Source organism: Plectropomus leopardus, chromosome 13 (genome assembly GCF_026936395.1).
Source record: "Plectropomus leopardus strain MGB_pleo_1.0 chromosome 13, ASM2693639v1, whole genome shotgun sequence".
Taxonomy (NCBI): domain Eukaryota; kingdom Metazoa; phylum Chordata; class Actinopteri; order Perciformes; family Serranidae; genus Plectropomus; species Plectropomus leopardus.
In genome coordinates this window covers 16,157,080-16,172,972 of record NC_142188.1, presented here as the reverse complement: position 1 = coordinate 16,172,972, position 15,893 = coordinate 16,157,080, and the positions used below count along the sequence as shown (strand labels likewise).

At 39.4% G+C, this 15,893-nt stretch overlaps 1 protein-coding gene across 1 annotated transcript; it reads right to left on the bottom strand.

Annotated features, from left to right (window-relative positions):
* Positions 1 to 4,278: 4,278 nt before the first annotated feature.
* On the bottom strand, positions 4,279 to 15,594 carry scdb (stearoyl-CoA desaturase b). Its single transcript, XM_042502461.2, has 6 exons — positions 15,438 to 15,594; positions 13,782 to 14,040; positions 12,193 to 12,323; positions 10,637 to 10,842; positions 8,335 to 8,567; positions 4,279 to 6,016 (listed from the first exon to the last, which is right to left on the bottom strand). The coding sequence occupies exons 2-6, from the start codon at positions 14,014 to 14,016 to the stop codon at positions 5,817 to 5,819; spliced, it is 1,005 nt and encodes a 334-aa protein (XP_042358395.1). The 5' UTR covers positions 14,017 to 14,040; positions 15,438 to 15,594; the 3' UTR covers positions 4,279 to 5,816.
* Between the last annotated feature and the right edge of the window lie 299 nt (positions 15,595 to 15,893).

Sequence of the window (15,893 nt, the reverse complement as noted above, 5' to 3'; positions counted from 1 at the left end):
AAACGCAGACTCAAACACAGATGGGTGCATGATGATGGTGGGTTTATTAAGGAAGATAGCTGGAGGAATGTGGGAAGCTGGAGACGGCAGGTCTGACAGGAAGACAAGAAGATGAATAGATGGGCTTTCTTGGCAGGGTGTAGTGGTTCAGATGTAGGTGGTGAGTAGGCGTAGAGGTGGACAATAGTGATCTGAGGCACAGGAGAAAATTGTCAATACACAGGCTGAAAAACACAATGAAATTACTCTGGTGTCAAGATACAGAGCAGCAAAGACGTTACTACCGCTGAGTCCTGTAAAACAATCTGGCAATGAGAGAGTGATGCCCCTGGGTTTTTCTACTGCATGATGATGAGATGATTGACATCAGGAGTGAAGACTGAATCAGGAGCCAGGTAAGGGAAAGCCACGCCCACAACACACAGACACACAGAGGAGGTGGAAACATGAGGAAAACCTGGAGTCCCAGCCACAGCTGTGACAGTTTCAAGTTACAAATCAATGTTTCTCCTACTCTATTTGGCGCATCACATCACAGACTGATCACTTGCCAGGCACCTTGTATTGTGTACTAACTTAATTTTTCTGATAACTTAATGTGTACCCACTTTATTTCTGATGCAGGAGGTCTCTTCTGTGAGCTGCATAGATCACAGAGGTCTCCCTCTTTATAAAACCAGTGAACCCTGTGATATAACCAGTAAAAAAACTGGATAAAGCAGTTTCATGTTGAAAAATAAATGTGTTTCCTATGCTGTTTTGCATGTTTGGGAAAGGCCACTAGCCCAGCACATTTTAAAGCATGCTTGCCTTTATTCTCTGATGTTCAGGAGGATTTTACTGGGATCCAAATTATCCACAGAAGTCTCTTCCTCTCCAACACAAACATGCTTGGTTATTTAAATAGGTTCATTTTTTGTGACACTTTCGTGCAAGGGCTTTTAAAAAGGTTGCTGTCACAAAAATGCAAATGGTCCTATCTGGAGCCAATGTCTGTCTGTCTTTGTCCATTCTGGGCTACTGTAGAAACATGGTTGTGCTGATCTCTGTAGATGAGGACCTGCTCCCTATGTAGAGATACATGGCTCATTCTAAAGTAATGAAAACACAACAATTCTTATTTTTAGGTGATTATACTCTAAAGAAAACATATCTTATTCCATTTCTGTCAATATATCCGCTTAAATCATACACACTGGACCTTGAAAATATGTACATTAGTTTCCCTCAATAAAAACATGAAAGTATATTGACAAAATTACAAATATTTCCACTATAAATTGGTACAGGAAAAATTGCCAAAAGGATGGAAGTTAAGAGTTTGACACCAAAAATTTCCACAAGGGGACTCCCAAAACACTCCTTTCTGCCGGATAAGACAGGCTGACTGTATTGAGGCTTTTAAGATGCACTTTAACACCCATATTTATTCTCTGGCTTTTAGCTGTATTTGACCTGTTTTATCTGAGTCACTGTGTTGAAATGTATACATTTGCTTTCTTTGAATTTTGTTCAAATAATTTGTGCACTATTATAACTGTATTTGTATATGTCTGTCTTTGTTAAGCCCTTTGGTGCAAAGTCTATTTTGCGTTGCAAAGTGCTATATGAATAAAATAAATGTTTTTCTCTAAATGTTGATACAAATTTAATCACCTGGGCATGCTGAAATATGAGTCTAATTGGAGATGATGGGAATTTAAATTGTAAATGCAACCCCAAATATACACATGCATTTAGCTGAATCATTTCAAGTCCTCTACATTGTGACGTCAGATCCCCTGAAAAGCAGCCAGCGGAAGCAACATTTTATTAAGTCCACTATGTTGCACAAGTCTGCAAGAACCGAGCTGAAACAGTGAGGTGTCTGAGCTCTGGCTGGCTGTGCCACTAACACCGAGGTGCTACATGCTGTGAAGAGGATGGCCTGACAGTCAGCAGCCAATGGACAGAGGGCTGATGTCACTGTTGGGGCAACAGAGATCAGCAGTGGTGGGACCACTTACAGTACATTTGGACGGGATTCAGACTGGTGGCTGCACTCTGTAGCAGGATTTTCTGCCAAAATCACCAACTGCAACAAGTAAATCACATTGCACACAACACTGTTTTTACACAAAGTAGATGGAGGTGTGAGTTGTTTCCTTGACTTGTCACAAAGTGATTCTCCAGCAGAGGGAGCAAGTTTAATTTTCCTTCCAATAGTTGAAAGATGTAATAACATGCACTTACTGACCCCCACTAAAGAAATTCAGGTGTCTGCTCTTCCACCACTAAGCAAATGAGGCTTTTTTAACATTTAACTCTGCAGGAGTGGATAGCTGCGAATGAAGCACTGTTTCCACAGACGTCTGTCCTGTGGAATTTCCAAACAATATCTGAATCTATTTTAAATATGTATGATGATGTCACATGTACAACAATGTCAGATGTGGGTGAGACAAATCAGCCGAGCATGAGAAGCAGAGGTAGATCCCCATCAGTATAGGCATGCAGACGAGAGATAAGAACGTCAATTAACAAGTACAACATGTTTCAAAAACAGGATTGGCACAATGAAGATAAAAACAGTCAGAGATTCTTAACCCCTGATGGACAAAGTCATGCTATCAGTATAGAAAAGTGCATTGTGTAGACAGACAGAACTGTCAGTAAAGATCCCAAGGTTATGTCACAATAGTGCTCTGTGGGGATGGGTGCAAAATGATACCCCATGAAAACAGCTTTTCTAGTGATGAATTTACATTAAAGTGTTTGTGCTTATTTGAAGTTTCACATATAACTGACAATACAGTAATTCAAGAATAAGAAATCCAAAGTCAAGCAAGTCATGAGTCGAGTCCTGAGTCAAGACAAGCAAGTGCCGCAACAAGTCCACTTTATACATCAAGTGTTCAGTCTGTTCCTCTATCTTCTTCTGTCTGGTGTCTGATCGCAGGAGAGTGAAGTGGATGAAAAGTGATTTTGGCTCATTCAGCAACAGGAGATCTGGGACTGCTCTGCGTAACATCTTCACAGAGACATGGTTAACCCCTGGCATCCCGCATCAAGCTGTTGCACTGAATGGACTGACCTTGTGGGGGCCATTTGGACAAGTGACTCTGATGCAAGTTCAAGACATGCACTGCAGGAATTGAATGATGCCATCAGCAGCAACATCACCAAGCAACTGGAGGGAATCTGCATAGTAGCTGCTGATTTTAATCAACTCAATGTCATCTCCAAAGATGTAGCAGGATCAAGGATCATTGTAATTTCGCTTTTTTTAAACTTGGTTTAAAAAATGACCAATAAATCTACCTTCTACCTTAACTTATTTGTGTGTGTTTTTTTTTAATCTTATTTTGTAGTTTTGCCACTACTGAGAAGTCACCAAACTGACTTTAGTTGTTATTAACAACAACAGCTAAATATCTTAAGTCCCAAGTTGAATCCTAAGTCAAAAAAGCAAGTTCTGAGTCAAGTCCTAAACATTGAGTATCCAGTCTTACACAAGTAATAATGTGCTCTTCAGCAAATGTAAGGCCATTTCAACAAGAGTAATAATAGATTAGATTTAGAAAAAAAGTAAGGATTTTTTTTTCCAATTTGTACTTAGTAGTTAAAACAAATATGTTGGAAGTTGTGTCTCTGTCTGTAATTTCCAATGTGCATGTTTTGCATGCTGCATTTCGTTTTTCTGTTGACCACCGCATAGTTTTTGTACATGAGCAAAATTATCTTTAGTGTCATCTTTTCCAAATGCCGCTTAGCAACGTAACATTTGATATTTATGGTTCTGTTCTCAAACTTGATTGGATGCTGCTGGATTGGTTCAAACAAAGTGAATTTGAGGAATTAAGAGTCGAGTTGATGGTAATAAACAATGTTAATCTTAGTTGATTCGGGAAATAAAGAGAAATCGTTGATTTGTGGAGCACTTTTTACATGACATTCTTTTTAATCTTTTTATTTTAGGCAAGCTTTCAAGTCTTTTCAAGTCATTGATGTGAAAGTCAAGTTGTTTTGTGAAGCCGAGGCTTAAGTCACTAAATATGTGACACTTCTGATACATAGGTTTCAGTCATAATATATCCTTAATTTTTCATGTGCAAATTAAGCATCATATATCTATCATTTCTGACGGTGACTTACGTTTTATTTTTTATGACACAGTGCGAAACACATTTAAAACACTCTATACTATAGTAGGTATACTTAGTTTAATCATGATTCATTATCAGTAGGGGTTATTTCTGTAGCATCCATAAGCCACTGATAAAAAATGTACAGAAATGGTATGATCATACTTTTTAATTCAGTAAACAAATAAGGAGTATTACAGAATTCCAACAAAAACAGCAAAACATATTTCATCACAAGTAGAAAATCTGGTTTATTTACCATACATACAGTGGGCAAAAACATTCTTTGAAAAAAAAAGTGCCATTTTTTTAAGGCATTCAAACTTTTAAGAAGTTAACACTGTAAAAAAATTGTTGCTCTGTAAAAGAGGAAGTGTGACAAAAATTACAACATTGTCATTAATGATATAATAGTTTGGATCTTGTTTTAGAGCAAAGTGCCTGGTTACAGAGGAGTTATATCATAGTAACCCGTTACTTTTTAAAGATTTGTTGAATGGTCCCTCTTTTTCCATAATAAATAAGGGTTTTTAACTTTTGAAGTGTTCCCTAAAAACAGACTCCAAACAACTGTGATTAGACAGAAAATCTAAACCCTAATGTATTTCCATAACTTGCACTTTTTTTTCTTTTCTTTTTTTTAACAAGGTGTGCAACCCTCATAAGGCATTTGGGCAAGAGTCCTGACACATGTTTCAATAATATCACATAGCACAAAAGGTAAATGCACCTCCTACACATGCCTCATTGGCCTTATCTGAGGGAGCAGGAGACCTTATCTCTGAGAGTCTTTCAAATTAATAAAAAATGAGAGCAAATAATCATCTCTTTTCAGATTAAGGGTGAGATGTTTGAGGCAGCTTCACTATTCAACCAGAGGTATACATTGCGTTACACCAGAGAGCTTAATCCTCATTACGAGCCCCTCTTGAAAAGTTGGAGACAGTGGGTGTGACAGTATAAGTGTAACACATATGAACTGTATTTACCAAGGGTTACTCTACTATGATAATATGGGGACAGTTCAATAGTGTTGAGTATCTCGGTGTTGGCCTTGAACACAGCAGCTCATATTTTAGTAAGATTACAATCTTACCAAAAATAAACAAAATCTTAACCTAAACTAGAAAAACAATAATCAAGATGAAACTCCACTCCCTGTGGATTGAGACAAAGCAGTACTGACAGAAGTTAGAGCAAAAGGCTCGATATTGCCTGTAGAGAAAACTCACTGTTAAGTGAAAAGCTTTCAAAGTGCCAAAGACTGTTAATAAATAGCACATTAACAAATAAGATATACAGTAAATTATTCTATGATTACTGCTTCTACACACTGCTCACACAGACTTGCTTTGTCCTCCTGCTGCCAAAGAGACTTAAATCCCTGATAGCTTTTTTGTTCACTTTGTGCCTGTTTTATATATTATCGTGAAAAAGCTGTGCTTGCACATGGAGCCAAGTCGCTGGCTGTGACTAATAGTCGGTGAGGACACTTCGAAACTTAAAGATACCCACACAATTTATGGAAAGTCTACAACTTTTTAAAGCCAATATTAGTCTCAGGAGGAGGTTTATCTTATAATCAGAAGCATGGCAATCAACCTCCCTACCACCACCACTGAAATGCTGCTATACCTGTTGCTATGTTCCACCTCGATTCGACATGTCAGTGTCAGTTGACGAGTTTGTGACTCAACCACTTTTGTAGCTGCCATCACCCGTTCGCTGAATGCGAGCAGAGATCATTTCCTTCGTCACCCTCTTGGGGTCCTTGGCCAAACCCAGGAAGCACATGAGGTCTATAAAGGCAGTGGTGAGGTTGAGTTTGCAGCCAAACTCACTTGTGGCATAGTCGAAGGGGAATGTGTGATGGTAGTTGTGGAAGCCTTCCCCTGAAATCCAAAAAGAAAGAGTGTTTTGTTGAATGTCAAGGAGGTCATCACCTAAATGAAGATATGCGTGCAACAGTCACATGGGAAATTTCCACTAATTTGAAAACATCACAGGATTGTGGCACAGCGACAGACAGCTATTAGCAGCATGTGACTGATAATGCAATTTGATGCTAAGTGGAGAGAGTGCACTGGAAAATTTGGGGATTCAAAGATCTTAAAGGGACAGTTCCCCACCAAAAATACACATTTTTCCTTTACCTGTAGTGCAATTTATCAATCTAGATTGTTTTGGTGTGAGTTGCTGAGAGTTGGAGACATCGGGCGTAAAGATGTCTATCATCTCTCCAATTTAATGGAACTAGATTGTACTCAGCTTGTGGTGCTCAAAGTGACAAAAAATACACTTGAAAACTTCAGCAGCGATGTCTTTTCTATAAATCATGACGCAGTTACTCAAGACAATTCACAGACCTTGTTGTGAGCAGTTTCATGTAAGAACTTTTTTCTTTCTACCAAACTACACCCAGAAACCGTATCACTGTACAGAAGCAAGCATGCATCTACTTCTGGCTTACCGAGCACCACTGAGGTAGCTAATGTTACACCTCAGCCGAGGAGGACACCTTTCATGTTTACATCTTGCACTGTCAAAAGCTTCTCATCCATGAGAAGGTGTACACTTCCTTCTGTGTGGTGATATAATTGGATGGTGTAATTTGGTTGAGAGAAAGGAGTTCCTAAATTAAACTGCTCTCAGCAAGGTCATTAATGTACATGTCAAACCAGATTGGGCCCAATAGAGAGCCCTGTGGGACACCAGTCGGCTGACATGGGGCAGTGTTTTAACAATACTCAATTTTGACAAGTTGGGAAAGGAACGACAGATAGGATTTGATAAAGTTGGGAAACTTTGTATGGGAATTGAAGTTGAGCAGTTTATGTAGAGGATAATATTATTAACAGTGTTGCATGCTTTCCATAAATCAAGGAACATGACCCCTACAGCCCGCCTTTTTCTATGAGGTAGCACGTAGCTGTTTCTGTCAAGTAATTAATGCTGAACCCATACTGCATTGGGACAACTCTATGGCCGACTCAGCACCTCACAACAAAATAATCCATATTTAAAACTAGCACCACAGTAAGAGGAAAAATATGTCATTTTGATTTTGCAGTGAACTGTTCCTTTAAAGGATGACTGTCATGCAATGTCATTTGCAGGCTACTAAAATCAGGATTGCTAAATTAGTCTTTGTAATCATTAAACACAGCTTGGCTGTCATGGTTACAGTGCAGGCGTGCCCACAGCCTTATGCAACACCTACAGATCCCATGGGACACTGCAGCAGAAAACATTTAGTAAACAGCTTAAATTGATTTAGCCTATACAGGTTATGCTGCTGGAAAAATTAGGATATCCGTCATTCAAACCTCCGCTGCCCCATAGTAAACAATCCAGAAGACTATTTTTATGCTGATAACGGCTGAGGTAATCGGCAGAATTTGTGTAATGCGACATTAGATGGAAAATGCTTACAGAGCATGCAGTATTTATTACTTCATTTACTCTTTTGTTTACAACAGTTAATTTGCATGTTTAAGAACAAACAAGTAACATGGAAAAACTAATTAAATGACACAATGGGTGTGTGACTTTAAAAAAGGTGAAAATTGTCTTGGGAACATAATTGTCTCCACCGCATTTTTTTTTTCTCCAATTTTCTCTCCCACTTTCTAGAGAGCATTTAGTGAGGTGTAGTACAACAAGCAGCACTTGTTTGATAAAAAGGGGCAGACAATCTAAAAAGATTACACAGTTACAGTTGAAATCAAAGAAAAGTCTGCCAGAATTATGCATTCTTGTGCAATCACTAGTGAGCTTGTGAGCTTGATGCTGTTTTGCAGCTAACAATGCCCAGCGCTGTTTGCAGTATCACACCCCCGCGGTGTCAGCCACCACAATCAAGTCTTGACTCATGGGAAACACTGATACTGAAAATAACACCAGCGTCCAACTCTGAAAAATGACTAAATACACAGCTCGAAAGCTGACCACCACTAGAGTTCAAAGCTGAAACTGGCACAGCCGGGATAAAATAAACATCAGCCGCTGGATTAGCACACTACAAATACCAGACTGAATCAGCTTTGAGGGAGCCCCCACTGTGATTGACTTGACAAGACAAGCTTTCAACAAGTGATGAAAAAATCATTCAGACAAACACAAATACACTAAATTACACAAACATGTAGCCACAATATAGTATTGACACATTACTGTAGGACAGATAATAATAAACACCTTGTTTTCTTACCTATGGCACTGAAAGCAACCAGTGGGTTTTCCCTCGGGTTAATGTTCTTGTCATAAGGCCTGTTGCCCCATATGTGTGCAGCGCTGTTGACCAGCCAGGTGGCATTGAGCACCACAGTGTATCTCAGGAGTCCAGGGATGAAGTATCCCACGGCCAAGGATTCACCCCAGAAGTACCAGGGCACGAGCATGGGCACCAAGAAGCAAAGGATCACCACAGAGAGCTTGTAGTGCCTGAAATAAAATAACAAATTGTATCTCATACAAATCTATTTTCACTTGGTCGTAATTTAACCTAAAACTAAATGCTAAATAAAATGAAGATTGTAATTTTTTACACAACCTGCTCAAGGCAGGAATGCCGTGCTTAGGGGTGTGCCATATCATATTGTTCATGATAATACCAGTATATTTTTATTATGATAATAAAAATTCATATCATGATAATGGCAATATTCCGACTTGTTGACATAATGATGTCATACTGTTATACACACTGCAACAACAAGCATGGCCAAAAGCAAATTACTGCAGGCTCTGTGTTGAAAATTTGAAGGCAATCTTTATTCTGGAATTCGTAACAGTAACACTTACTTTGTTGCAATTCCATGTTCTTGAAATTAATAATAAAATATTTTTCAGTGAGGTGTCATATTATCAAGAATATTGTTATTGCAAAAATACCTTGAAATATCGTGGTATTATTTTAGAGCCATATCACCCACCCCTGACAGAGGGGTTATGCCGACTCACTGTTCTGTGTAAAAGGTACGATCAGGGAATGGGGGAACAGAGTTGTCTCGCTTTTGAGCCGCAACAGGAGGTAGTAACAATGTCGAAACTGGCTGCCTAAACATGACAGCCGGCAGGACAGCACCATGGACAGGATGGGTATGACATTTTGACGGCATGAAATGTGTGTGACCCACCGCAGGAGATTCAAAAAGCAGCTAACAGCGGTTAGTGACTAACTAGAGGAGAAGAGCAGCTTCCATAAATGTCTGAAATTTGGTAAAACATGAGGTCAGGGAGCTTCTAACCTTTCGAGCAGAGGACGAGATCAGTTGCAATATAATAGACATGATAAATGATTGTTATTGCCATGTTATGCCATTGTTTTTGTTTAGAAAGCACCACTGACACCTATGTCATATGTCACACCATAGGCAGACGCTGTTTTGTTAAACGTCAAACCTGTAACGCCTCTTTTGCTCCAGTGATGCCGGCATGCTATCTAAAATCGCAAACTGGAGCATCATGATGTCATTGTTTGGTTCTGTGTAAAAAATGTAGAGGCATCGCAAAGACGTGACTTCGTAGCGGCCCTATAGCGCGATCTTTGTGTAGGCTCTCATCTTTTTTTTCTCAAAGCAAAAGTCACACAATACATTACATAATCCTACAGTACACCCTAAATAGAAATAAAATAAAATATTGCACCAATGTATCTGATTTAAACAACTTAATTACAAAAATATAAAAATCTGTACTCGTGTCAGCTGTAAAGGGTCCCATAAAGGCCCCAGATTTAATCTAATCTAATCTGCACTATTATGAGGGCAATTATATGCATATTAACATGATTAAGCTCTTTTGCATGAGAGCAGAAGAGGAAATCTGGGACAGTGTCCAAAAGAGTAAACATGTTGGCAGTAACTGTGAGGGCAAGCTGTGATTTGATCTCCGGTCCAAAAAGCATCCCTTATCAGTAGATCATGATATCAGGTGTTAGCATGGTCAATATAACCCAGACTACAACATCCTGTACAGCGTGGGTCAGAGGGGGAAATGACTTTTAATAACACGACACACTGGCAATAAATCAAGTGGCAACACTCAGTGCTAATGCAGGTAGTAGTGTGACAGTCAAGAACAAGGTGATGGATGGGCGTAATAGCGTTGTGGCTTTGACACCTGATGGTGCAGGTTCCCAGTGTGTCTCAGAGTAGTAGTTTGGTTTGACATTTTTATTATTAAACCATGACTACGATCTTTTTCCAAGTGGTTGCATTTCCATAACTTAAACCACAAATGAGATGCAGCATTGAGATGTTTAAAGGGATGTCCACATGAAAAGTACTGGCAGTTCTGCAGACATATTAACATTTTATCTGATATATTGAGGATAATGTAGGAACTATTCATTTTACAGATTAGTTCAAGAATGTTCCATCACAGCTCTGTCATTATGGCTGATTGGGATCTGTTTACTTTATATCTTTTGGCTCCTTTCAGAGAGACACACTTCAAAAAGAACAACAGCATTAATCCCTAAAATCAAAATGTGGGTAACGTTTGCTCACCGTCTCTGAAACATAACCACTTTATCTGCCTTCAGGTCTGACAGCTCCAGTTTTCTGCCCTTCTCAATGACGTCGGGATGTTTGCGAACCATCAGCCAACCAATGTGGGCGAAGAAGAATCCGCGCGTGGCGTTGTGGGGGTCAGCGTCTGTCTCGGAGTACTTGTGATGGACACGATGGTCCCTCGCCCACTCGTATATGTCATTCTGCTCATGAAGAGACAGGCAGAGATAGAGAGGATTATGTGAGGCACGTATAGACATGCATGGCCATTAGAGATCATCAGATTAAGGTCGGAGACAACACTGTGTTAACAAAACAATAAATGCATATCACTTAGATTGCATAATCTTATCTAGAATCATACAGAATTTATTAAAAAACATACCATCTGCATTTTATTTATGCTAGTTAATTCTACATCAAGTAAATGTGATTAATATTGAAGATCCCATTCATTCAAAATCATGTTTTTCTGATTATGTCCCATATAATGTCTGACCTTGACTATACTAGCTTGTATCTGTGCAAAGTTTGTCACAAGAGAGGTGTTTTCACATTCCTCTGCTGAAGTGAGAGATGTCTGTGCACATTCCTAAAAGCCACTTTTACATGGCCTGTTCAAGGCGGGAATGTCACACCGTTACTCAGCCTCACTGCTCTGTATAAAAGATACGATCACAGAATAAGTCTCATCTTTAAGCCAGCAGCACAGATAGTAACAGCACAGAATTGACGTGTATGCAAAAGGGACAGCCAGCAGCCTGGAACAAGTGTGACGTTTTCACACGTGATGCATGTGTGATACATGAGCTCAAACATGTGTGACTGAGTCTCTCTGATGATACCTCGAACACTAGCCATCTTGATGCAGACTACTTTCACAGGTCAGCCCAGCACATGCAGAGGTGGTGGGCCAGATACAGAATTTCTCAATGCGGGAGAAAAAAAACTTCCTATGACTCTTTCCAGAGTTGTTTTTTCTTCTGTGTGTGTGTGTGTGTGTGTGTGTGTGTGTGTGTGTGAAGATGTGTGTTTGTATGCATTTTGGAAAAAAGGAGGCGTGGCAGTTGGGAAATGCATGCACATACATGGTGACAGCTATAGAGAACTTGTGCTTGTTTTCTGGAATTGCCTCACTGAAATTTGTTAAAATTATTATCAATCCTTCTCGTTTATTATAGAGCTTCAATTTTTCCCATCTTACTCGTGCATGCATTGCATTTTGGATCAGAATTGCCTACCACAGTAGATGTGATGTCACAAAATCCAGTTTGTGCATCCATGTATTCAACTCAGATTTAAAGTGACCAAATGGAAACAGTAGAAGAATGTGACACACACACACATAATTTTGCACAGTGAAACTCAAACATGACAGTAAAGGGACAAACACATTTTTTAAGTGAAGCGAAACTTTAAGTTTAAGCGGAAATTGCCAAGGAATTAATGTGAATACATGTGGAATATTTTGTGCAGGTACAACAACTGAGTTTCCCCTCTGAGTACAAATAAGGGCTTATCTTATCTTATATTTACATTTTTTCCCGCTTTACCTGAAAGGCCATGGAGTTGGCGAGAGCGAGGAAGACTCTCAGTGGAAAAGAGGCCTTATAGGATCTGTGGCTCCATAATCTGTGTGCACCAGCAGTCACGCCGAGAGCACTGATGAGGTAGCACACTGCAGCTGCAAGAAAGTAAGGTGGAAAGGACAGATATCTTAGGGGGAAACTGTCACCACTACACAGATTAATTTAACACCCATGAGAGCAGAGTCACTGGGACACCATGTTCTTTCCATTACACCCTGGCCTCTTTGTTCACAGAAAAAGTCATCTATGTGGGGAGATGGGACAGCGGGAGCACGCAGGTCTGCCCTCACACTTTTGTTGTTCTAAAACTGCTGAATGTGTTCCTATGTGAAGCCTAGACAAGACTACCCAGGATTTGAGACCCGGGGGCTTCTGACTGGCAAAGAGCATTCTGTTGTGGTGCCACACAGCTCACAATGGGATGTCTATGGGAATGGTGATTGTGCTTTGTCTTCCCCGGTGAAATAATATGCAGCTCAGCATTGCAAAGAGAGGGGAAAATTATGCAGTGCCAGAGTGGAAACAAAGTTGAGACTGTTCAGGAATTTGAGTCATGCCTCAATTGTCAATATATATATATATATATATATATATATATATATATATATATAAATATAAATATATATGGCATGAAATGTAATTATTCAGCTAAGAGTTTGTGTATTATCACTGGAATCTAAATACTTCTAATTTCGAACATACAGCACTCTAATAAGCTCAAGTAAAATACCTGCATTGAAAATTAAAAGTAAATGTATATATTCAGGGAAAAGTACTTAAAGTATTAAAAGTAAAAGAACCTAATGAAGGAAAACAACAAAAAGTTAAAATGTGTAAAAATTGTTTAAAAAAAATCAAAAATCAATACTTTCAAAACAATAGAAAAAAATACCCCAAAATGTTATTTTAAAAATATTTTTTTAAAAAAACAACACAAATCCAAAATCTTAAATGTTTATCAAAATAGCTGGCAATTAATTTTCTGCCAATCATCTAATTTAGCGTAAACTATGATGTACTTGATGTAGATTGGTGCAAAAACTGTAATTTAATTCATAACATCATATTTAATCCACTCTTTATATTTTTATGCAAAAATCTTAATCTGTAAATGAACCAAAGTAGTCAGACAAATGGAGTAAAGAGTACAATATTTCCCTCTGAAATGTAGTGGAGTAAAAGCAGAAATTGGCATTAAAGGAAAATTCTATGGTAAAGTACAAGTACCTCAAATGTGTACTTAGATACAGTACTTGAGTATTTAGTTACAATCTTTAACCGATATCCTCAAATTGTTTTCAGTCACCCACTGGTCTAAGCTCTTGAAGCATGCACAAAACGGATTTGTACATGGATGTGTACAGTGAAAATCACAAGGCCAGAGTGACTCATTCTCCATTATTCCCACAGGCATGACCCCCTCCGGCTGTATGTATTGTAGTTCGCATTGATCACACAACATCAGCACATTCTGTTCTCCGACTGTGGCCTACAGGGAGGAAAAAAAGACAACAAAATGCTGCACAGCTGAGCACAGTATGGGAGATACTTACACCATGCAAGAGTTGAAACCGATGCAGAGGGAATAAGAATGAGTCCATAAAGCGCACCGACGTGTAGGATGGTCATCAGTGTGATATTCCTCCACACGAGCATCCTCGGCGGTTTGGGGCCCTCTTTTTCTGCATAGGTGTCGTCAAAAACATCCTCCACCGTCGATGTCTCTGCCATGGCACCTCCGGTCTGTTGCTTGTCGGCGTGATGATTCCGGGTTTCCGTTTCGGTCATTTTGCTGGGATGTGCCTGGTGTGTCTGCAACAGCAGTGTGCGCAGCAGGAAGAAGAAAAAATAGGGGGATGTTGCTCAGTTAAATGCGCACGCGGGGATGCAGGAAAAGAGAGGAGGGTACGGTGGCTGGCTGTGAACATGCAGCAGTCTGCGGGCTCGAGCGTACAGCGTGCCACTCTTGTTCTCGTGGCAGAAACTGAGTGGTGCTGGTTTTTGGTATGCTGCTGCAGCTCTGATGGTTTCTGCTTCTCACTAATTTTAGCTCTTGCTCCACTGTCAGATGTTATACCGCCTCCCACCGCCGTACAGTGACTACACCGGATCATATAGGCATAATCATTATGATGCAAATGCCGCGTGTGACTTAAACACGTGTTTGAGGAGATAGCAGTCAGCACCGGGTGTGTAGTGCACCCGGAAGATGCCACATGAGCACCCACAGGTAGCCACTATGTTATGCAACAATTTTACACTAAGTTGGAGGGAAACGACAGCCTCCTATACTGTTAAAATGACACACCATGTAACTCTTTGTGACTTGTTTTTTTTCCCTCTCTCCATTTTACTTGGAGCTCCTGAAGGGACATGAGAGAAAAAAAAGTAGATGGTGAAAAAAACAGATGAGGGAAAAAATGTAAAGCCTGCATGGAAGTTTTCTTGCGCCTACGCGATATGCGTATAACTACATTTTTTTAACTTGAAAAAAGGCGGTAAAAAATTAGGTAGTGATAAAAAATAATGGTGAAAAAATTAGAAGGTGAAAAAATTTTTTGGTGGTAAAAAAAAAAGGAAAATTAGATTGTGAAAAAAGTGAGGGGGGGGGAAATGATTTTTTATTTCTTGTCACTGCCTATTTTTTCATTTTCAATTTTCAATTTTTTCATTTTTTTCAATTTTTACCCCCAGCATTTTTTTTAAACATCAGATTTTCACCATCTAATTTTTCCACATTTTTTTTATACCACCATCAAATTTTTGTTTCAAAATCTATTTGTATCCACTATCTATTTTTTCTCACCCACTTATTCACCTACTTATTATTAACTTTTTCACAGTAGTTAAAATATATTTTATTACTATTACATTTCCAGCTGTCTGTTTCTGTGAAACTCAATCAAACACTGAGACGTTTTTTTTTTTTTTTTCTGGTGGCCAACGTCTCACCATTAACGCTTTCTATACCAACGTTATCCTATCTTTATTAAGTAAAATGACCAAATGCATGAACCTAAGACGTGTTATAGAGGCAGTGGCGTGCTGTGCAGGCAGAAGTTACAGCAGCTGACGTCAGTCATCAGCCTGTCATAAAAACAGCAACACCATTATTCAAATACCAGTGAACATTTGCATATGTGACACATCGGCGTATATTCAGAAAGTACATTCACGTTCATTTGCTTACCCAGGTTGAATCTACCCACCGTGTGATCTCCAGTCGCTTTGCACTACAGAGCAAAATACCAGCGCTGCAGGGAATCCGGGTGCGCGTAAGATGCAGGTATGATGATAAAAATGATAATGGCGCGCACTGTTGCATTGAGTTACTGAAGCCTGAGGTTACTTTAAAGCCATTGGTCGATGAGGTCATTGATGCCACCGTCTCTGAATATCCTATTGGCTGTTTGCTTTATGATAATCACCAATCTGACGAAACGATGTAAGAGGTTAACACATGTCAGCTCATCTGCCACCATGATGTAATTTAGCGATGCCAGTCTGACATGTGGCCAACAAGACATTTGTGATTCACATGACTGTGCCCTTTAGCCCCAATGACATGACACTCCAAACATGCATAGACACACTGCAGTGCAAAGGCATTTTTGGTGTTTTCCAAGATTCAGTTAACAAATTCAAAACAAGTCAGACATGATTGT